We start from the raw sequence: 23234 nt of genomic DNA, 5'->3' as shown, positions 1-23234 counted from the left end.
TTCTAAAATACATACAACGTTACATGATGGCAAGTAAAGCTGTGTCCCACTTATAGTTATCAATTTAAAGAAACATATTAAGCTCATGATACTGTGAAAGGCAGGTGGATATAACAAAAATCTTAAAGGTTTTCATGTTCTGCTTTATGGATGGGCAACTGAGACTCCAGAGGCCCCAGGTCTTCACACAGCAGGTTTATCTAAGAGCGGCGTGCAGGGTGGGATGGAAAATGGGGAGAGAGTGGCCAAGAGGCCAGTTAGCCAACTGTTTAGGAGTGAAGTGAAGACTCTTTAGGAGTCTTGAGAAGTGGTGAGATTGGAGAGGAAACATGAGAGCCACTGGTTAGACCCTTGTTCAGGCAGCTGTTTCATGTGTCTGTTTATCTCTCTGTGTACTTGGTTGATCTGCGATGCTCATTTAGGGTTCAGACTCCTAGTGCATCTGATTGTTCTGTTGGTGAGCGTGGGCAGATGCCGAGAGGTAATTCATAATCCAGCGCTGACATTTATTGGGCCTTAGAGTGGGCCACATCCTGTGCGATGTCTCTTTCGTTCCTCACAATAACTCCATAACGTAACTGCCGTTATTCCCCCTCTTTTACAGATGAGGGAACCAAGGCTCAGAGAGGTGAGGTAATTTACCAAAAGTCACACAGCTGGGAGTCAAATCCGAGTCTGGCTGACCTCAAAGCCTTTAGCCACTGCATATACTGCCTCATCACTGATTGACTCTAATGACTTTTAACAGCATCTTCTGCTGTTTCTCACTTTTCTCCCTCATTTAACCTAGAGTGTGAGTTTCTGTAAGTTAGCTTAGAATTTGATTCCTTTCTCTAAGCATCAGAAACAACAGAAATTCACCAGCCCCTAAGCCCCATTTTTAACCCCTGTGCAGCATATTTTATATATCTTATTCTATGGTTTATATCATCATTAAAGTGGCTCCACTTGGCCCTTTAAAAAGCTAATTAATCACTAAATATAGACCACAAGTTGTTCTTTTCAACCCCCTGCGTGTCTCTTTCCCCCCATTGTGAGATGCCATCTGGTGCTATGAGCTCATGCTTTTTGTGTTCCTTTTCAGAGAGCCAGATTCATTGCTCTCTAAACCCGGTAAGCCAGTTCATTTCAAAGTTCGCATGCATGGCTTTGAAAAAATTTGCATCTAATGCCTCCTTGTGGATTTTCACAGTATCACTCTTCAACATATCGCATGGCATTTCTGTCTTTACCACTGTCTATGTATATATGTATATATATACTTGTCTTTTTACCGAAAGGACTTAATTTGTCTTTGGCAAATTAAGCAACTAGAGGTCTTTTCTGGTGTGATTTTTGTCAAGTTTCATTTTGTCAGTTTTACATGTGTGCTGTAGGAAGCCAAAACTTAATAGCATACTTCACTCTTCGAATCTGTTTCACTTTCTGCTTTAACAGTGGAACAAGTGTTTAAGAAAAAGGAAATAAAAGAGCTAATCGCAGGCCTCTGACACTACTGCTGATCTGTCCTTTACTCCATCTTCCTCTTCCAATTCTGCCTGAAGTCTCTAATCATCTTCCAAGGGAGTAGAGCACCAGGGCTGTAGAGCATTTTCTTGCAAACTCAAGAGAGAAGTTCTGGGTTCCCTACCACACACCCAGTCTTTGGGACCTTTGGGTTACTGCTTGTTAGTCTCCAGTCCAGACCTTGTCACTCTTCCCACTTCCTTTTTTTTCTCATTTCAAGTTCTTGGCAGTCTAAATTTAACTTGGGAGCCTACTGGGGAAGGAAAGGTAATTTGGTGATGTGTGCACTGCTTACCTCATTCCTGGCACACGTGTGGCGCTCTCCTGGGGGAGCAGGAGAGCACTGGGCTGGCTGGCTGCCTGCCTCATTTCTGCTACTCTCTCTGTCCACTGGGATCACGCCTGTTCCCAGCAAGGGGCGGAGGAGGAGATGGGCTCTGAGAGTATTAGCAATGATGTCAAGGGACCACATATTTCCCTGGCACAGGAGTTGGTGGAAGGCCAGCCCTGCTGAGTCCGAGAGGAGAATTTCTCCCCAATCCAAACCCTGTCTCTAGCATTAAGTAGCTTCCGTGAGATGCAGGAAGGATGAAGCCACTAAGTCAGCCACGAGCCAATCCAGTCTCCAAATAATGTGTGTTGAAAGGTATGGATAATATACAAACAGAAGGCTCAGTTAGGTATCCGCTTTGTTTCCAAAAGAGCATATGTTTGTACTAAACTGAAAAAATTTGTTTTTCACTTCAAACTGACAGCTCATTTACTAACTGCTGTTCTCGAATTTATGGTTACCAGGGGGGGAAGGGTGGGGGGAGAGGGATAGATTGCGAGTTTGGGATTGACATGTACACCCTGCTATGTTTAAAATAAAATGCCTTTCCATGAAAAAAAAAAAAAAGCTGCAGTTCTCACTACCCACAGAATTAAGATGCATTTCTAAAAGCGTAAGGATTTCTAACTTTCCTGAGTGAGCATTATACAAAGTTTGGGTAACACCATATATGTTAAAAGCTTGGTTATTGCTTTGCACTGTGGCCTTGGGCTAGTTACTTAACCTCTCTGAGCTTCAGATTTTTCTACCTGCTTAATGGAGCTAATAATACCTATTTTATACTTAGCTCATAGGGGATTTTGGTGAGTATCAAATGGATTTTGTCAATGCTTTTTTTTTTTTTTTGGCATCTATGAGGTGATTTCTGTGCTTTATTCTATCAATAAGGTATATTACATTAATTCATCTTCATGTGTTGAACCACCCTTACATTCCTGGCATAAATCCCATTTGGTCGTGATATACAATCCTTTTTATATGTTGCTGAATTCACTTTGCTAGTACCTTGTTGAGGACTTCTGAATACATATTCATAAGAAATATTTTGTAATATTCTTTTCTTGTGATACCTTTGTTTTTTGTATCAGGGCAATACTGACCTCATACAATGATTTGGGAATTGTTCCCTCCTCTTCTGTTTTTGTTTCTGTTTTTGTATTTTTTTGAAGAATTTATGAAACATTTTTAATTTGTCTTTAAACATTTGGTAAAATTCACCAGTGAAGCTCTCTGGTCCTGGACTTTTCTTTGTGGGAATTTTTTTACTAAGTTAATTATTAACTCATTCTCCTTACTTGATATAGATCTGTTTAAATGTTCTATTTCTTCTTGAGTCAGTCTTGGTAATTTGTGTCTTTCTAGGAAGTTATCATTTAATCTGTATTATATAATTTGTTGGCATATAATTTTTTCACAGTATTCTCTTATACCACTTTTTATTTCTCTAAGACGGTTAGTAATGTCTTCTGTTTCATTCTTGATTTTAGTAACTTGAGTCTTCTCTCTTTATCTTAAATGGTCTAGATAAAGATTTGTCAATTTTATTAATGTTTTCAAAGAACCAAGTTTTGTTTTTTTTAATTTTCCTTATCTTTCTAGTCCCTGCTTCATTTATTTCCACTCTAATTATGTAATCTCTCTCCTTCTGCTTTGGGTTTAGTTTGTTCTTCTCTTTTTAATTTCTTCAGGTGGAAAGTTAGGCTATTGATTTGAGACTTTCTCTTTTAATGTAGGCATTTGCAGGTATAAATTTCCCGGTAGGCACTGCTTTAGCTGCATCCTATAAATTTTCATATATTGTGATTTTGTTTTCATTAATCTCAAAGTGTTTTTAAATTTCCCTTGTGATTTGTTTTTGATGCATTGGTTGTTTAGAAGTGTGTTACTTAATTTCCACAAATTTCTGAATTTCCAAATTTTCCTTCTGTTATTGATTTCTAATTTCATTGTATTGTGGTCAGAGAACATACTTTGTATGACTTTCTTTAAATTTATTGAGATTTGTTTTATTGCCTAAAATATGCTGGGTATGCTGGGGAGTGTTCTATTTGCACTTGAAAATTATGTATATTCTGCTGTTTGGTGGAGTGGTCTATAGATGTGTGTTTTGTCTAGTTGGTTTATAGTGTTGTTCAAATCTTCTGTTTCCTTGTTGACCTTCTATCTAGTTGTTCCACCATTATTGAAAGTGGAATACTGAAGTGCCCAACTATTATTGTTGAATTCTCTATTTCTTCCTTTAATTCTGTCAGTTTTTTCAAGTATTTTGGGGCTTTGTTGGTAAGCGGATAAAATATGTTTATAGTTGTTATATCTTCTTAGTGGATTGACCTTTTTATCACTATAAAATGTCTTTCTTTGTCTCTAATAACACTTTTGGTCTTAAAGTCTATTTTGCCTGATGTTAGTATAGCTATTCTGTCTCTCTTTTGGTGACTGTTTTCATAGTATATCATTTTCCATCCTTTTGCTTCCAACCTACTTGTGTCTTTGAATCTAAAGTGTGTCTCTAGTGGACATCACATAGTTGGATCACGTTGTTTTGTCTATAATGCCAATCTCTGCTTTTGGTTGGAGTGTTTGGTCTATTTATATTTTAGTCCATTTATGTTTACCTGTGTTGTAACATTACAAATGTTCTTTGCTTCTTCATGTGGATTCAGTTACTGTCCTTTCATTCAGCCTGAAGGACTCCCTTTAGTATTTCTTGTAGGGTAGGTCTGCTAGTGACACATTCTCTCAGTTTTTGTTTAACTGGAAATGTCTTCATTTTCCCTTCATTTCTGAAGGATAGCTTTGCTGAATATAGAATTCTTGGTTGATAATCTTTCTTTCAGTGCTTTGAATATGTCATTCCACTCCCTTTGACCTCCATGTTTTCTGATGAGAAATCGTTTCTAATCTTCTGAGGAGCTCTTATACATGATACATTACTTTTTTTCTTGCCGTTTTCAAGATTCTCTGTCTTTGGCTTTCAACAGTCTGGGTGTGGATCCCTTTGAGTTTATCCTGTTTGTACTTCATCAAACTTCTTAGACGTGTAGATTCATGTTTTTCATCACATTTAGGAAGTTTTTGACAACTGTTTCTTCAAATATTCTTTTTTTCCCCTTTTCCCTCTCCTCCTTTTTGGGTCTCCCATTATACTCCTCAGACTGGATAATCTCAATTGATCTATCTTCAAGTTTGCTGATTCTTTTTTCGACCTGCTCAAAATTTTGTTGAGCCCCTCTAGTAAATTTTTAAATTTCCATTTTTATACTTTTCAACTTCAGAATTTCTATTTGTTTTTTTTTTTTTTTCTGTCTCTTTTCATACTTTCCATCACTTTACTGATATTCTCTATTTGGTGAGACATCATTCTCACACTTGTCTTTAGTTCCTTGGACATGGTTTCCTTTAGTTCTTTGAACATATTTAAAACAGTTGATATAAAGTCTTGGGTAGGGACTTCCCTGGTGGTCCGTAGTTGAGACTCCGTGCTTCCACTGCAGGGGGTGCAGGTTCGATCCCTGGTCGGGGAACTAAGATTCCACATGCCACGCGGAAAGTCTTGGTTAGGTAAATCCAATGTCTGGGCTTCTTCAGTGACAGTTTCTATGGACTGACATTTTTCTTCTATGTAGGAGCCTTTTTCTGGTATGTTTTATACTTTTTAATTGAAACTGGACATTTAAAATAATATAGCAACTCTGGAATTTAGATTCTCCCTCCTCCTCAGGGTTTGTTATTGTTTTTGTGTTGTTGTTTGTTCCTTTAGTGACTCTACTGAACTAATTCTGTAAAGTCTGTATCCTTTGTCATATGTGGGCCCTGAAGCCTCTGCTTGGCTAGCTTAGTGGAATGCTAATGATTGGACAGAAGTGTTCTTAACTGCCTGGAACCAATAAGTCCCCCAGTCTTTGCCAATGGGCTCTGTGTGTGTGTTGGGGCATGTGTTCAACTCTACTTTAACCTTCACTTCCTGCTGACACAGAGCCTCAAGGTTAGCCCGAGGATGAGTATCAAGTGGAACGACAGTTTTGAAAAACACACATGAGAGCTATTATTGCAGTCTGTTATCTTTTATTATTCTCAGACCAGGTCATTTGCTCTTTGTAAGCACAGGCATTTTCTGACTTATAAACACGTAACTTATATGTAAACACCGAACTTACATGCCTTAGACCTCACAACCACCGCCAGGGGCCTATGTTGAAAAAACAAAGAGAAAAATAGAAAGAGCTGTGAGCTTTTAGAGAATCTGTGGTTTCATAAGGAAAAAAAAAAAAGCTTCCAAAAAAGCAGAGATAGTCCTGGATAGTTTCTTAGCTGCCTGCATCCGCATTACTTGGGCTGTTTTGTTAAAAGTCAGGTTCCTGGCTCCATCCCATATCTTTTGAGTCAGAATATCGTGGGTTGGGTCCAGGAGTCTACATTTTAAACTAGCTCCCCAGGTGATTCTTATGCATACTGATGATTGAGAAACAAGGGAGGTGATCCCGTAGGTGCCTTCCCATCAGGGACTAAGTGGCTCGATGTTAACTGTGCTCAAATACTAATCTCCCCTTTCAATGCCTGAGTTTTTAAAAATTTCACTTTTTTAATTACATTTACTCAAATTCCACCAATTAGAGATTTATTGGCATCTATGAGAATATTTTTTAACAGCTGCCGGAGTGAAAAGATTAACATTTACTCACAGCTCTTTTAAAATTAATCTAATCAGATTGCATTTATCCAAACAGCTGGCCAAGGTGATTTACAAGGAAAGAAGGAAGTTTTCTTTCATTTTAATTTGACAGGAAGTTAGATACTTTCGTGGGATTCAGAAGACTTTAGGGGAAAAATAGGCCTGTGTTAATTTATGCAATAAAAGCATGGATTGAGAGGGAAGGTAGGAAAAGATACTAGATAAAGCAGTGGATATTTGCCCATTTCAAAATATTGTGCATACAACCAGGAAAGGGAGGAAAAAATTTCTTTCTCCTTTCTACTTTTAATATTACCCGTTGTCTTAGAACCTAGAATTCAGATCAGTAAAATGTGTATTGAGGAATTATATCAGCTGCTGGAGGGCTACTTAGGCTCTCGTGGGCTGTCTAGAGACCTAATCACTATTTAAACCACTACGTAGAAGGCTCTTTATTGAAAAATGTCTTCCGGTTTCCAAATAACACACTTCCTGATATACTTTTTGATTCAGCCCATTTGAGAGTTTGAGGTTGGATCAAATTTGGATGCGTGAAATTTATCTGTGTTCAAATTCCAAGCTGATTTCTCCCAATCATCTGTATACTTTTGGGCCATTTCTCCTTGAGGAGTTTTGTGTTTAGTTCATACAAATTCAACATTGAAAAAATAATTAGAGGAGTTTAGATTCTTATCAAATTTAATACATTCAAAAATGAAACATGATTTAAAAAATTATTTCACGTTTTGGGTCTTTACTACTCTGACTTGTCTCTATTAATGAGAGTAATCAAGAGATTCCTATCCCCTGCCCCTTCAACCCAGTTTAGGATGCATTGTCCTGCCTTCAGTTTCCAGAATCCTATTACAAATGCATGGACTAGTAAATCACATTTCTTATTTCCTTCAAGGTATTGCACAGCGATGTACAGCTATCAAGTACCACTTTTCTCAGCCGATACGCTTACGAAACATTCCTTTCAATTTGACCAAGACAATCCAGCAAGATGAATGGCACCTGCTTCGTGAGTATTTCTGGGAAAGGGTCAGAGAGGGTCAGAGAGGAAATGGTGTCTTTCTGAACAAAAAGCCTTCCCACCAGCCCTTTCAGATTTGGACTGAAAGATGCTGTGCTGATCCTGCGTGGGCCTCTGGGCCCCATCCGACTTGGTCAGAGACTCAGAGAGTCATTTCACTCTGCCATGGTCACAACTTGTTTGCAGATCAGATGTGTGAGAGTCAGGCGTGGGGCTTTGTGAGACAGTGCAGCGAGCGTGTCTGCCCTTGTGGCATCGGTATACAAGCCACCTCCTGAGTGCAGTCTTTACCAAGCCACGTGGTACAAGGCCCTGATCTGGCGCTTGTCTTAGTAAACCAAGGAGACTATACCTTAGGTGTGTTATTTTAGTTTTCTTTATCCAATATTCATTTTAGTTACTGTGTCTATCTCAGACCTTGGTATTTCTGTTAAAATATCTTTATGAGTGTATGTTGTAATTTTCTCAGACGGTGTCTGTTATCTCCACATCCCGATGGCAGGAACTATCTTTTTTACCGTCAGGAAAATGTGAAACTGTAGAAAGGATTGTGCCGTGTGACACCAAAGAGGACTGATATTTACCTGAAAACTGTCGATTCATGTTGTCTAGGGATAGATAATTCAGGAAAGCAAAAAACTAGGCCTAATCCTTTTTAGTGTTTACCCTAATCAGAGGTTGACATTGTCATTTCCAATGCAATCAACGCAAGGACTTCAGTGATCTTGTTTGGTGACCAAAGTCACTACAGGAAGCCAAGTAGAGTTTCATTTTGTAAAGTCAAGTCTCTCTACAGATCAAAGGGCTCTATTTTGAATCTCAAAGATGTAAATGGAAGCTCTTAAGATATTGCCCACAGCAGTGGTATAATGTTATAAATATTATGATTGGCAAATTTAGGACTTGGAAAGTCATTGGCTAAAATGTGGTTTATTTCTGAGTAGTATCACTTCCTGAGAATTATCTCTTGCTGGCTGATCTTAATGGTCATTTCTCAGCAGATCTTAGTTAGAGCCTTATCTAAGTCTTCTTACATCTTCATTCTTCATGAGCATGTTTGGAGTTCTTTGCCTTAATCATCTATGCAGAAAGCCACACAGTCACTGGTTTTCGGCAAGAAAAGATCATCACAGGGTCCTGAAAAAGAGCCTTATCTCTTTACTCTAAGAGTTTGTACCCTGTTACTGCCCAGCAAGACAGTACTGCGCATCCTCCTCTTAATCCTCTCTGAGGTTCTCATGGAAAGATGCTTTCAGCAGTCTCAGGCATGGCTTTTTCCAAGAAAGTCACACTTGGTGATCTGTACCATGTTTACCAGATAAGCTTAGCATATCCCGTACTAAGGCAAATCCCATGTGGATTATATCTGAACCTTGTGCCTTTTAATGGCCATAGAGAATAAAACTCGAACCACAGGGAGTTTAGGAGGTTGTGAGAGAATGGTGACTGAGCTATGATTACACTGGATGTCTCAAAACGACTTACACCTTAATATTAAACAGCCCCTTTAAATGATCAGTGCCCGTGACCCCTAGCTCTGTGATGGTCTACACTGCCCCTTCTAGGCTGCAATGCCCTGCTTCAGTTTAGATGCTCTGAGCTAGAAATGAAAAATCCCTTGAAAAGAAAGGGATGGACCACGTGTGACAAGGGCAAGACTGAAAGCTACCGTGATCCACCCTGTATACATCATCCTGAGTTGCCAGAGGCCACAGGAACACACAGTGAGGTGGTGGCTGCCTGGGCACCTTCGCAGAGCAGCCCGCGCTCACGCAGCGGGGTGTGCCTCTAGTCTTGGTTCCATGTGTGTGCAGGAGTGCATGGTCTACCTTGCCTAGATCTGTTCACTGGCTTCAGTGGCAGACTTATGTTTGGGATCTGTTGCTCTAAGAAGGATCAGAGAAATTTAGCTCACGATTTTTAAAATTAGCTTCATTCAAAAAAAAAAAAAAAAAAAGAGGGAGAGAAATAGAAAGAAACAGCAAAATAGCAAGAGGGTGGGCAACTGGAGTGGAAGTGTACCCATACATCCAGCCAGTCCATCTCTTGCTTTGGCCTAGAAGGTGGGCCAGGGCCTAGAAGGTGATCCTGGCCCAGTGATCACAGTCGTGTTTTTGTGATAGACCAAACTTCTTGTGTGTTCAATGGGGCTTGGCCCATGGGAACAGCCTTTTCTTAACCTGGGTACTTGGGAACTTGGGTTGTAGGGCCTATGTTTAAGGGAAGAGGGCCTTAACGAGTAGATGTCCTATATGTGCATGTTGGGCGCTATTTCAGTTACAGTTGCCTTCACTTTCTCAAATCCTTTTTGAAAATAAGCAGGAGGAAGTATAACTTAAAAATAAAGTAATGGGCATCCTTGGTGTGCTCTTTCCCCAAAGTCAGATTAATTACAGCCACTACAGTGGTGGTGACCTATGATTCTGTTGCTCTTTGGAGGATAATAAAGATCTTTTGCAAACCTTCCTCACTCTCAGTTTACTAAGTAACTTGTTACCTCTTACCCTTGTTTACCCTGGTGTCCGCTGGTCTATTTTCTACTTGATACGGACTTCTCCATGGACTCAGGGAGGGTAGAGGCTGACCCCTCGACTTGTTACACCCCATCTGTCCTCTTATGAAATACCTAGGAAGTTTATTTCCTAAATCACCGTGGCCCTGAAGACCCTACACCTGTCCATGTAACGTATTAGTTTTCACAATGTATACCAAGCTCTTCGTTCTCGAATTTTCAATAACTCTCCTTCTTCTGCTTATTATTTTGAATGTTTGTGTTTTGAGATTAGATTTAAGAAGAATCACTGCTGGCTTCCTGGGCATGGCTGTGGCCGTCCTGCTCTGTGGCTGCATTGTGGCCATGGTCAGCTTCTTCTGGGAGGAAAGCCTGACCCAGCATGTGGCCGGACTCCTTTTCCTCATGACAGGTACGCGGAACACCTCTGACACCTCTCCCAGCGAAAGCAAAGGCCTCTCTGCAGGCAGCTAGCTTCACTTTGTTATCTATCCATTAATTTTGTTTTCACTTGTGAGAAAAGCAACCAGAAGGTCATTTGGCTTTGGTGGGCAATACAGAATTTAAAGAAAACAACAGTGTTAAAAACGCAGCCCTGATTTCCCCATTGTGGCCCGTTACAAGGTTAGATGGAAATGTCTTGGGTTTAATCTCCATATGAGGCAGGTCTGATTTTTCTGTCCCATTCTTTCCTATTGTGCCCCTAACCCTGGCATGGACTCTTGGCAAACATGGGCCATTGCTTCTTAGGAGCCCTCCGGGAGAGGGTGATAGCTCAGCACAGCCCATGCCTCTGGGCTGAAGGTCAACTCAAAGTCTATTTCTTAGTGATGGAGTCATTGGTGTCATTTTTACACACAAAACATTCATTCATTTCACTCCACAGATGCTTTGTGAGGACTTACTATGGACCGGGCACTTCTCTACATACTAAAGACACATAATGATTAAGGCAGACAAAATCCTTCTCCCTTTCTGTTGTGGGGAGACACAAAGAATAATTTGTGATAGCGATAAAAGCTGTGAGGACGGTAAAGGAGGTGGTGTAGGGGACCCTCTTCCACATAGGGAGTGCGCTGCGGGCAGAGGAAGGAACGGTGCCAAGGCCTAAGGCAGGGATGGCTTGACGTATGTGTTTCGAGCCACAGAGAGACCAGTGTGGCCGGAGGGCAGTGAAGGAGAGGACAGTATCCCATGAGGTGGAGAAGCAGGCAGGGGCTTGGATTTTAATCTAAGGGTGGTGGGAACCACCAGAAGGCTTTACGCCGAGGAGTGACTTGCTGTTAAATCAGGAGATTGGAAGGGGGTGTGTGGAGACATGACTATGGTCTTTTCGATTGTCGGGTGAAGAACATTTTTGTCTAAGAAGGAGTCAGCAGCTGAGTTGATGGCTGAAATTGACTGAAGGTGGCTGCGGGGAAGAAATCTTTCCTCCTGCTTTTTCCCAGAAAATTGTGTCTGTGATTAGTGAATGTCAAGTTAACAGTTTCACAAAGTACGCTGAGCATCAGGGGTAATAGCACTCCAGATGTGTAGCCGTTTTGAATAAGCTTATTCCTGCTTCTCTGGAGTTCTGTTACTCAAGCGACCACAACTGGGGTTTCTAGCACTGCTTGCTGTCATGGCCACTCACTCAAGCCCGTGCTCCCTGGAGGCGGCAGCACCCCTTGGTGACTGGCACCATTTTTTCTGTCTTTCAGGGCTGACAGGTAGGTGGTGCTTTGCCTTCTGGTTGGTCAACCAGTCAGCTCCTGTAACCCAATTCACAGACAGACGTCCTTCCTTCTAAGTCCTGTCGGCGCCTTTCCGACCCCATGAGATGGCGCTGTAACCAGCAGTGACCTGCAATAACGGATGATCATTGTAAGCGTCCCGACAGAGCATTAAAAAAAAAAAAAGTCACCTGGCCTTTGAATAATTCTTAGCAGAAAAACAACTTAGGTTTTCCAGACTTGGGTGAATACACAGAAGCTGCAGGACTGTAGCCCAGGGAGGCTAAAATTCTAGTTTCTGAGGTTTTGGAGGAGGATTTGAACCTTCAAGACCAGCCATTGGGAGGGTGCCTGCCTAAAGGATTCATTAAAATCCAAAGTGTAGGGACTTCCCTGGTGGTCCAGCGGTTAAGACTCCACGCTCCCAATGCAGGGGGTCCAGGTTCGATCTCTGGTCAGGGAACTAGATCCCGCATGCCGCAACTAAGAGCCTGCGTGCAGCAGCGAAGACCCAGCACAGCCAAATAAATAAATGAATAAATATTAAAAAAAAAAATCCAGGGTGTAGAATGAACAGGTGAGGGTGTCAAAGAATCATAGAGGCCTGTGCTGTCCAGGGGATTTCTTTAAGCTTAACGGTCATGAAATATCTCCCCCCATTTTCTTCCCTTCCTTTATTAGTTGGGCTCCCATTTTTCTAACTCTTGTCCTCATATACATCAAAGAAGTATTCACGACCCCCCAGCCCTGGAAAGGCCCCACGTAGCATCCTCAGGAAAATGAAAGGAGCTGAGGGCCAGACAAAAGCCTCAGTAGTAGTAGTTTTTAAAGGACCCTTGTAATGTGGGTAATGCATGAATAATTTAGGATGCTCTTAGATATCAAACAATTGTTGGCATGAAAATAGATCACAGGACCATAAAGTCAGGCTCAGTGAGCGTTTCTTGGGAGGCAGAGGGGCTGGTTTGGTTTTAAATGAAAGGAGGATGGGAGTTCAGTCTTGCATTGGCTCAGAGGAGAGCTAGGAGCTGAGTTTCCAAAGCCAGCCCCACCTTCCCCTGCTCAGCCCTCATTCCTGAGCCATCTGTGTAACTCTGGGCCAGACTGGCTCGGGGCTCAGCAGGATTTATCATCAAAAGCCCCTGTGCAACTGTTAAAAACAACACAAGCAGAACAATAGCCATAGTAGCAAAAACCCATTGCAACCCCAAAACACCCTAAACTTATAAACTTGAAGTTTGATGACCAGTCCGGAAGGGTGGGCAGACCTACCACATAACACTGGCTTTTTTTTTTTTTTGCTTTTTTTGGAATAAAGGGAAAACCCACTTATAGATCTCACCATCTGAAAAATTAGTTGTTAAAATATTTTCCTTATCCTGGACCAAATCTTGCCCAAGTCTTTATCTCACTAAAGACAACACCAAAAGGGAGAGAAGTGGCTGTGATTCTAAAAGGGTAGCTCAGGGCATCCTTGCGATGGAAATGGTCTGTGTCTGGACTGTGATGGTGACCACATAATCTGCCCACGTGGTGACATTCCGTGGAACTAAGTGCACGCACACACACAAGTGAGTGAGTGCATGTAAAAGTGGTGCAATCGGAATAAGGTGGATGGATTGTATCATCGTAAGTTTCCTGGTTGTGCTATTATACTAGAGTTGTGCAAGACGTTACTATTCGGGGAAATTGGGTGAAGGGTATACAGGATCTCACTGTGTTATCTCTTTCAACTGCATGTGAATCTACAATTATTTCAAAATAAAAATTTAAAAGAAAAAAACAACAACAGAAAAAAAGGAAAGAAAAAATGTTTGCCACCATCATCACATGGAAAGTATTGGATATTTTGTTTTCTGGGCTTCCATTTTTCATCATACCGTAAGCATTCCCGGTGGCCTTATATTGTTCTGTGTTCGGTTTGTAATAGCTTTTAATAGCTGCATGTTCTTCCATGGAGTAGATTTGCCGCGTTATGTTCCCTTACTGTGGGATTTAGGGAGGTTTGTTTCATTTTTGCTACTACAAATAATCCCTTTCCATTTCCACTACTACAAATAATCCCTTTCCATTTCCTTTGTAAACACCAAGATAACTATGTTAATCCATTGCATGAGATAAATTAGCTGTAGGACCTTCCCACGTAGCAGCAGGAGATGAGAGCCAATAGGGTTAAAAGAATTGATTTTAATGAAGCAGAAGTGTCCTCAGCAGTCTTAGTCGGCATCACCCCACAGATTTTTGATGCTAAACTTAGCCTCTTCTAAGGCGCTGGTATCTTCATTCTCTACCTGAATTTATTAGCCAAACCTTCAGTGAAGATCATCAGTGATGTGACAGTTTGAGATGTTAAAATGGAAACTTGGAAAGAATCTCTCTCCTTAGGCCTTATTGCATACTGACAGCTCTTGATTAACCCTCACGTGGAGCAGCAGGGCTGCTGACTGTCACTTCCCATCCCTAATTCCCTGGGGCCTCTCAAGGGGTCCTCCAGCAGGGCCAGGGGCACAGAGCCTCAAATGTAGCCTTTTGACCTCATGTCCTCTGAAGTTACACACACACCGTCACGGAGGCATATCCAGAGATAAGGGAATAAGACTTACGATCCAACGGTGAGGGGCTGCCCTTTACCAGACCACACTGCCTCCTGCACTGCGAGTGAGCATTTCCATCAGCTTTAAATGAGGCATTCTGTTAGATTGCTGTTGTGCTAGTATGATGGTTATCATTTGTTAGGAATATAAATATTTTAAAAGGTTAATTTATTCAATGCAAGTATTTTTAAATACAATTTTTATGTCTCTGTAGTAGGGTTTTAATTACCCTTTAATATACTGGTAGTCTTAAAAATTGGATAAAGCTTGATCCTCCCTCGATGGGGGCCTCCATTCCCCTTCATAGGCTGTGCTCTGAGTGGCCACTGCCTACGAGGCAGGGCCTTCGGGTCAGTAGAGAAAGAAGAGACAGCCCAGGCTGCCCCAGCAAAGCTCAGGGACCGGTAACACCCACGTTAGGCCACCCATTGTTTTGCTTCAATACATTCAAATTAAAACAAAGACTCCTCTATAGGTGTATTGAATTCTCTAGGGTATCCACTGATTATGATCTAAAACTACAGGTCCTTAATGCCGTATCTGAAGCCCTTGGGACCAGGTGCATTTTGGAATTCAGGATTTTTTTTTTTAATTTAGTTTATTTATTTTTGGCTGCCTTGGGTCTTTGTTGTTGAGCGCGGGCTTTCTCTAGTTGTGGTGAGCGGGGGCTACTCTTTGTTGTGGTGTGCGGGCTTCTCATTGCGGTGGCTTCTCTTGTTGCAGAGCACGGGCCCTAGGCGCATGGGCTCAGTAGTTGTGGCTCACGGGCTCTAGAGCGCAGGCTCAGTAGTTGTGGCGCATGGGCTCTAGAGCACAGACTCAGTAGTTGTGACACACAGGCCTAGTTGTTCCGTGGATCTTCCCGGACCAGGGCTTGAACCCTGGTCCCCTGCACTGGCAGGTGGACCCTTGACCACGGCACCACCAGGTAAGTCCCTGGAATTCAGGATTTTTAAGTTTTATTTTAGAAAGGTAATATAGTGCATGTATTCTATATTATCTAACACCCTGAGCAGGGTCTGAAATCAAGTATACATTAACATTTCTGCAGCCAAACACATGAATATTCACACTAGGTGGGATCAATAAGGACTCTAAATAGCCTATGTCACGTCAGGCCAGATTTGCCGGTCGGTGAGATTGCTGCAATCTTTGGGAAAAAGATCAGATGTTTTTCGGATTTAGTTAATTGCAGATTGTGGGTCTTGTATTTGATTTTTTTAAAAAGTGTTTTCTGTCTCTATTAGTCCTGCCCAGTCATTTAGTTAAGGCAACTTAGCAGTGGCTTTTTGAGCAATCTGTGTGAAAATTAGCTTGAGGCGGTTTTTTTTCTGGAATTGCAAAGAGGCCAGAATGATGGGCAGGCCGTCTTTTGAAGGAGTGAAAAAAAAAAAAAAATCAATGTTTATGTCTGTGGGTGTTGCAGCTATGTTTATCAAGCAGGCTAACCAGGGTGAAGCAACTTCCACTCCTTTCCGCCTTTCAAGCACATCAAAAGAGGATGGTCAAAAGAGTGGGCTGTTACCCTAACTACACCATACCAGCTGGCCATAGGCACCATGAAGTTTAGGGAAGGAAATTAGGTTGATGATCTGGGATGGCAGCATACATTTATTTCTCTTCTGATCCAAAAATATCCTTTCCGGTCTTGTAATTCTGTGATATCACTGTATCTTCTAATGAAGAACTTTGGTGGAACACCTTTTGATATTTTATAAGAAAAGTCGCTGCGTACAGCGCTCTTCAGAACAAGTAGTTACTCACCCTTTTGAAGATGCTACCAGCGGTAGCCAGGACTGAGTTTGGGACTTATAAACCCCTCTCCCCTGGCGCCACCAGCTGGGCTGAAGAGTATCAGTGGTGGTAGCCCAAGGGAACTCCTGGCTGGTCAGGGGAGAAGGGAAAGGGAAGGAAATGTCTAAGAGAAGAAGGGAGGAGAGGTGACCTCTCTCCTCGTGGCTTTTCAGGAATGACCATTAGATTTTGAACTTTTGAAATGCAGGGCTGGTACCTTATCTTTCCATGCCCTCATCCCATATCTTGCATTAACTAGATTGCTACTGACAAGAAAGCAACATTATCGGAAATAACTTGCCATCTAGGTAGATCCTATAGGAGGTGATTTAGGATGAACTGATTCTTAGGTGTGTAGAACTCACCGTATTGCAGAACTCAGTTTTCTTAAGCAGGTTTTGCACACTCCGTGTCCTCAGTGCTATTAGGCTCCATGTGGAACTTACAGGAAGTCCAGGGGTCTCTACTCCTTTTCCCTGACATGCATGCTGGAAAGTGAGTGGAAAGAACACTTGGGGTTCCTGATCACATCAGCATCAAAGCAATGATGGCTGTGACCATCAAGAACTCATTCAACTTAACTACGTCTAACATAATCAGAACTGGGTCTGGAACATAGTAGATGCTTATAAATAATTCTTGAATAACTGATTAAATAACACTTAAAATAGTAAAATCTTGCTTAGGCCTGTAAAAGGGATGGAAATATACTTCATACATTGACCATACACACAAACTCTCTCTCTCTCTCTCTCTCACACACACACACACACACACACACACACACACACACACACACGCGCACACACACACACACACACACACAATGTTATCGGCTGAATTGTGTGCCCACCCTGCAGCCCTGCCATTCATATGTTGAAGTTCTAGCCCCGAGAACCTCAGAATGTGACTGTATTTGGAGACAGGGTCTTTAAAGAGGTGATTAAACTAACTAAATAAGGTCATTAGGGTAGGGCCACAATCCAGTACGATTGGTGTCCTCATAAAGAAGAGGAAACTTGGGCACAGATAGTTACAGAGGGAAGACTGAAGGCACAGGGAGAAGACCAGCATCTTTAAGCTAAAGAGGGAGGCCTTGGAAGAGACCAGCCCTGCTGGGACCTTGATCTCAGAGTTTTAGTCTCCAGAATTGTGATAAAGTAAATTTCTGTTGTTTCAGCCATCCAGTCTGCTGCTACTTTGTTAAGGCAGCCCGAGCAAACTAATACACATGAGGACTGTAAGACATGCATATGGAACTAAAATAGAATTCCGCAGGATCAAAACTGACCTATGACTACTAATCTAGCTACAACAAAGATGTCTTCATCCTTTAAACACTTTTCCTTAGTGTCTTCAAAGTTAGAAGGGTTTTTCTTTCCCCTTATTAAGATATCTTGAATGGGTTAGGCCTCTTTTACAAAAGCTAGTTGCCTACATTGGAAACACTGCTTTGTCTCCTCTCCCTACATTTCTCTGTAATAATCAAACAGTCCTGCCCATCCCACAGATAACAGCTATGGCAGCTGTGTATTTGCAAACTTCCTTAGATATGTGAGGGTCCAGAAAGGGGAACTTCTTAGATATGCTGTTTGGTTCATCTTTGCTTTTCTCTCACTCAGAACTACTTCAGGAGCATCTTGGAGGGAGAAAAAATATCCTTGGAGAGCAGTCTCTGGGGACCTTTGTGGGAAGGGGAGGGGCAGACATCAGGCATATGTATGGGCTCACGTAACCTCCTCCACCCCTCCATCTCAGCTGAGTGAGTAAAGGCAGAAGGAAATAAAGCAGGTTTTCCTCAAGGTTTGGCGATGCCCTAATCCTAAAATAACTTAAGTGGCACAGAGATGTATATAATATTTCGAGATAAAATAAATACAAATAAGGGATACAAATAAGACAAAGGAGCAATCAGGTTTGTAGGGCAAGATGAATCCAAGGGTGAGATTAGTAGCCAAAAAGCATGCCATGAAGTCCCCAGTTTTTGCCCCTGGGGGGCCACTAATTTAGCTTTAGGGGAGTTTCAGCTCTCTGGCAACTCGGTCAAAAAAAGACATTCTATTAGTGACATCGTTCACAGTGTCCATGAGGTAAGCACAAACTAAGTGCCCTGGGAAAGCACAACTACTCATCCTGAGGTTAAATCCTCAGGTTAGGTTTTTCTTATCTTTTTCTATTCAGTATGAACTGGTGTTGTTATGCTAAAATTCATTTCACCAAAAGCAATTTTATGGAGTTGGCAGGGGAGAGGTGCTAATAAAATCAGTGTTTAGTATAAAACCAAAGAGTATGTGCAGAAAGAAGAATCCATGACATTCAAGTTTTTATTTAGCTGCATAATACCAAGTACTAGATTTACTAGGAAATTTTGGGAAATGTCCTCGCTCAATGCCATATTACGGAATAACAGAGTCACAGAAATTCGCCACTGCAAGGGACTTGAGGAACCAAATCCCCCATTTTTTTTCCCCCTAGATGAAGCTCAGAGAGATTAGGTAATTTCAAGGTCACACAGTGATTAGATGTAGAGCTGGGGACCAGAATACCTATTCCCTGCATCCCAGCCCAATGCATTTGGACACAGAAGTATGCTTAAGAGTCCTAGTTTGAGTTCAAGCTTTCAGAGGTCATTAAAACGATGTTACTTGTAAACAGCTTCACTTTCAGGTATTCAGCTGTGTGCAGACAGTTAAATGCAGAAGAGTTGTTTTTCCTGTGAACAGGTTACTCTGTTATTGTTTTACCTCTTGATACTCCAGAGATCGCATTTTTCTAACTGCCTTACTACCAGCATTCATTAGAAGGACCTTGTTATATATAAACACCGTCTTTGTTTTGGCCAGTGGAAGCATTCATGTAGATGTAAGAATATTTGCTGTTCACAAGGTTTGAAAAAAGCAGAGTATTCTGTTTTTGACCGTGCCATTCCTTCATGAAAGAATTATTTCCATCATGATCGTCCTTTGGAGAACTCAAAAAATGATGTGTGTACCATAACAATTTGGAGCAAGAAAACAAGATTTTATCCTTTTTAGAAAAACAGAATCACTTTAGAGTCTAAAAGTAGAATTAGGCAAAGAGTAGGAGAGATCAAATCACCTCAGATCAAGTGTCCTTTTAATTTAAAACATTTCTAAATGCACACTTGGAAAAGGATTCAGGCAATGTGTTCTTATGTGATTTGAGTGCAGGCAGAATTCTAGCACTTAAAAATGACGTTAAGGAAAAAAAAATGACATTAAGGTGATCTTTATTTCCTCCCAGTTGCTGCCTGCTCTGAGTTTGTTTTTCTGCTAGTGTTTCTGATCCCCAAAGCTCTATTAAAAAGGGGTGTGGAGATCTGTTACTTTTAGCCCTCTCCTTTCAGTTCCCAATTCTGTGTCTCTCTTTCCTATGGAGATGCTGCATAGGTCCCTAAGGCTACCAAAGCAGTTTTTCAGCAAATGGTTGTAACCTCCATTGTACACAGGGATGAACCAAAGTATGAAAAAGACATGTGTAGAACTCGGAACCGAATGGAACATTCTGATACTTGACTGGGTGCCAGTTTTTGTATTGATTACCCACCTTCAGCTCAGCAACTGCCTCACTGTGATCCCATGCCCCCCCCAAAAGGAGCAGCCTTGGGGGTCCACTGTGATGAAATAGAAGCATCTACATCTTTGAGTAGTAAAAATCCTGTGTTTTGGGCTTTTGAAGCATCAGAATGCTGATTTTAGTGTTCTGAAAGGACAATTATATATAACGTGTTGGTATAAAAAGTAAAATTTGGGGTCTGTTCATTTTCCTTAGGCTACCTAAATTACCTGCATTCTGAGTGGTTGAATTATAGATCCCCTATATATGATGTCAGCTATTTTACGACAATTCCAACATCCTGGATTTAATTTATATTACTTAAAATCTTTTTATCCATTCATTATAAAAAAAAGTGATTTTTGAGGCCCTAGAATGTGCCAGGCTCTGTGCCTTAAAAAAAACTTGTAAAAATTCATTTAAGATATTACCAGGCAACATGATAAATACTAATGATAATGGTAATTGAAAAAGAAAGACTTGGTATGATGATTGCAACTATCTAAAACTGTGTCAACGCAGGTGTAGAACAAAAGGAAATGAAAATTGTTTGTATTAGGTTTGAGTGATTATTTTTTTCCTTAAAAATAATTAAAATTTCTACTACGTTGTTTTTAAGAATAAAAAAAATTCATGTATACATACCCATTTAATTGAGATAATTCTGAATAATTCAAGTTATCAGAATTTTCCCATCTTTTTCACTCCTATATCTCCAGAACCTAGCATACAGTCTGGCACATAAAGGTTCTGCCAATGTTTGTTGAATGAAGTAACTCAACTGAAAGAATTGTCCATCCTTTATCCGTTTGGATTCATCATCTCATCTGTTGATCTGATGTTCACGAAGGCCTGTCTGGCATTTGCCTTGTAGCAGGCAAAACTGTAACCCATCACCCTGCTCTCTTTGTATTATTTATAGGAATATTTTGCACCATTTCCCTCTGCACTTACGCCGCCAGCATCTCCTATGATCTGAACCGGGTCCCGAAGCTCATTTATAGCCTGCCTGATGATGTGGAACACGGCTACAGCTGGTCTATCTTTTGTGCCTGGTGCAGTTTAGGCTTTATTGTGGCAGCTGGAGGTCTCTGCATCGCTTACCCATTTATTAGCCGGACCAAGATTGCACATCTAAAGTCTGGCAGGGACTCCACGGTATGACTGTCCATACTCAAGTCCACTGCTTGGTGGCCCGTCCACAGTGCGGACGAACCTTGAAGGGGACGGAGCAGAGCCTGAGTCAGGATCCCAAGCACAAAATCGGTCTTGTACATTCCAGCCTGTTGCCTGCCAGCCCCTTCTGGATGACTGATGTCAAATCATGCAGAACCTCCATCCTTTCTAAGGACAAGACTACTGTGGATTCAAGTGCTTTAATGACTATTTATGCTTTGACGGCGAGGAGTAGGGAGCAGAGCCGTGGAACATTTCTGGGTTCAGAAAAAGAGGAAACCGCTATGGAAAAATTTGTATGATTGCCATTTATTTCAGAGAGTTTGTACATAACAATTACCCGAGAGTCATTTCTATTTGCAAAAGGATTCATGACAAAGCGAGTATAATTTTCTTGTCATTGTACCATGCTTGTTAAATTTAATGCAGCACCTTCAGAACTTGTCCTAGTGGTGTCTTGTTGTGTCAGCACCAAACATTTGTGCATTATTTGTGGATGTTTTTTGTCACAGGGAGATTCTTCTGTTGCCTTATTTATTTTTAATTGAAGTCTCTTCTCCATCTTTGTACTGGAATCAAAATCATAAGAGAAACAGATCAACCCTGGAAGAGCTAACCTGTAATGCTATGCAGTATTGTGGGAAGTCATATCTGTCGTTCGACCTGTCTCTTTACGTTAACTGGACTTCTGCATTAAATGACTGCCCGCTTGTTAATCTGGGTGTGTTTTCCTGGCTTTCAGCCGTGGCAGTAGGTCTCCCTAGCCATTCGGACAGGTGAGAACTCTTTGTTTTTAAGAGACTTGCTTCATCTCAATTAGGTTGGTCATTTTTATTTATCATTTGTAGCAATCACACACATGCTCTTGACAATAGAGATCATTTTCCAAGCTTCTTTTAAAACCTTACCATAGTATTTTGAGTTTTCTTCTCTCCCTCTTCGTCTGTGTTTACCATCTGCCTGGTATTTAGCCACTGATAAGGATTCAGTCTCTGGCCGTATCCTTGGACCTCCTGCCCCAGTGGGTTTCAGCCTTGGCTGCACATCCGATCACCTGGTTAATCATCTTCACCTGTGCCTGAACTGGGCCCCACCCCAGACCAATTGACTTAGAATGTCTGCGGCTGGGCCTGGGCTTGAGTATTTTTCAAAAAAAAAATCTCATAATTCTGATATTCATTTGGGATTTAGAGCCACTGTACTGGGCCAGAGCTACAGTTATCTCCTTGATAGCTAATATTTACTTAGCACTTACTGTGTGCCAGTAACTGGGCTCTGTTTTTTCCAGGTATAATTGCATTTAATCCTCTCAAAAGCTCTATGAGGTAGTGTTGGGCTGCACCCTGCAGGCCTGCAAGCCTTGTGGATGCCCGGCCTCAAGACCAAAGAAAGAGCCCAGAGACAGCGACAGAGACATCAATTGTTTACTGGATAGGGGATCTTACACATCTGAAGCAAAAGGTCCTGGAGGGACACCCCACCATAGATGGCAGGCAGGACATGGCAGCACTCTGCTACCTGGGGGAGAAGGAGGAATTCCCCCATTTATAGGGGGAATTGATGTCAGGTTGGCTCATCAGTTACCAAGGAAACCAGCAGCCCCTCAGGTTAAGACTATCATGAGGGCATTTGTTTCACTTTAATAAACTAGCAGGTGGAGCCCTTCTGGCCTAAGGGTCAGGAGGCGAGCACATTCCTGTGAGAAGGGTGTAGGTGAAGCAGGGACTGGTTGAGTTGAGCAGAGAATGTACAAAGAGCAAGAGAAGAACCATCTGGGGCGGCCTGACCATACAGGTAGGTAACTCTTCTTCCATTTTACTGATAATGAAGCTGAAGGGCAGACTCAGAACATTTGCTTCATTTTTTTCGACGCGTGGGTGTAGGACGAAATTAAAACCCTTCCATGGTATTTCTTTATCTTTAAATGGAAGGGTGGGCACTAGCTAACTTCTACGCTTTTCCTTTTAACTCCATCATTATCCTGTATTGTACGCACGCGAAAGATGGTCTGTAAAAGAGGGAAGGTGCTACACCAGAAGTATAACAGTGCTTCAGACTTTAATCTAATAAAAAATGTTTTTTTCCGGGTTTCCCTGGTGGCGCAGTGGTTGAGAGTCCGCCTACCGATGCCGGGGACACGGGTTCATGCCCTGGTCCAGGAGGATCCCACATGCCGCGGAGCGGCTGGGCCCGTGAGCCATGGCCGCTGAGCCTGTGCGTTCAGAGCCTGTGCTCCGCAGCGGGAGAGGCCACAACAGTGAGAAGCCCGCGTACCGCAAAAAACAAAAGCAAAAAAAATAAATGCTTTTTTCCCCTTCATTATAA

At 41.7% G+C, this 23234-nt stretch overlaps 1 protein-coding gene across 4 annotated transcripts in view; it reads left to right on the top strand.

Annotated features, from left to right (window-relative positions):
• TMEM178A (transmembrane protein 178A) overlaps positions 1-21625 on the top strand; it is a 249482-nt gene extending 227857 nt beyond the window's left edge. For all 4 annotated transcript variants that reach the window (XM_027113320.1, XM_027113321.1, XM_027113322.1 and 1 more), the window contains 3 exons: positions 7420-7533; positions 10332-10469; positions 20656-21625. In XM_027113320.1, coding sequence (XP_026969121.1) covers positions 10364-10469; positions 20656-20897 — 348 coding nt within the window. In that variant the 5' untranslated portion in view covers positions 7420-7533; positions 10332-10363 and the 3' untranslated portion in view covers positions 20898-21625. The remainder of the gene's footprint in view (positions 1-7419; positions 7534-10331; positions 10470-20655) is intronic.
• Positions 21626-23234: the final 1609 nt, after the last annotated feature.

Source organism: Aethalodelphis obliquidens, unplaced genomic scaffold, assembly GCF_003676395.1.
Source record: "Aethalodelphis obliquidens isolate GAN/ISIS:26980383/991018 unplaced genomic scaffold, ASM367639v1 scaffold12, whole genome shotgun sequence".
NCBI classification, from domain to species: domain Eukaryota; kingdom Metazoa; phylum Chordata; class Mammalia; order Artiodactyla; family Delphinidae; genus Aethalodelphis; species Aethalodelphis obliquidens.
The sequence above is the reverse complement of the archived record's forward strand: the minus strand, read 5'-3'. Positions and strand labels throughout refer to the sequence as shown.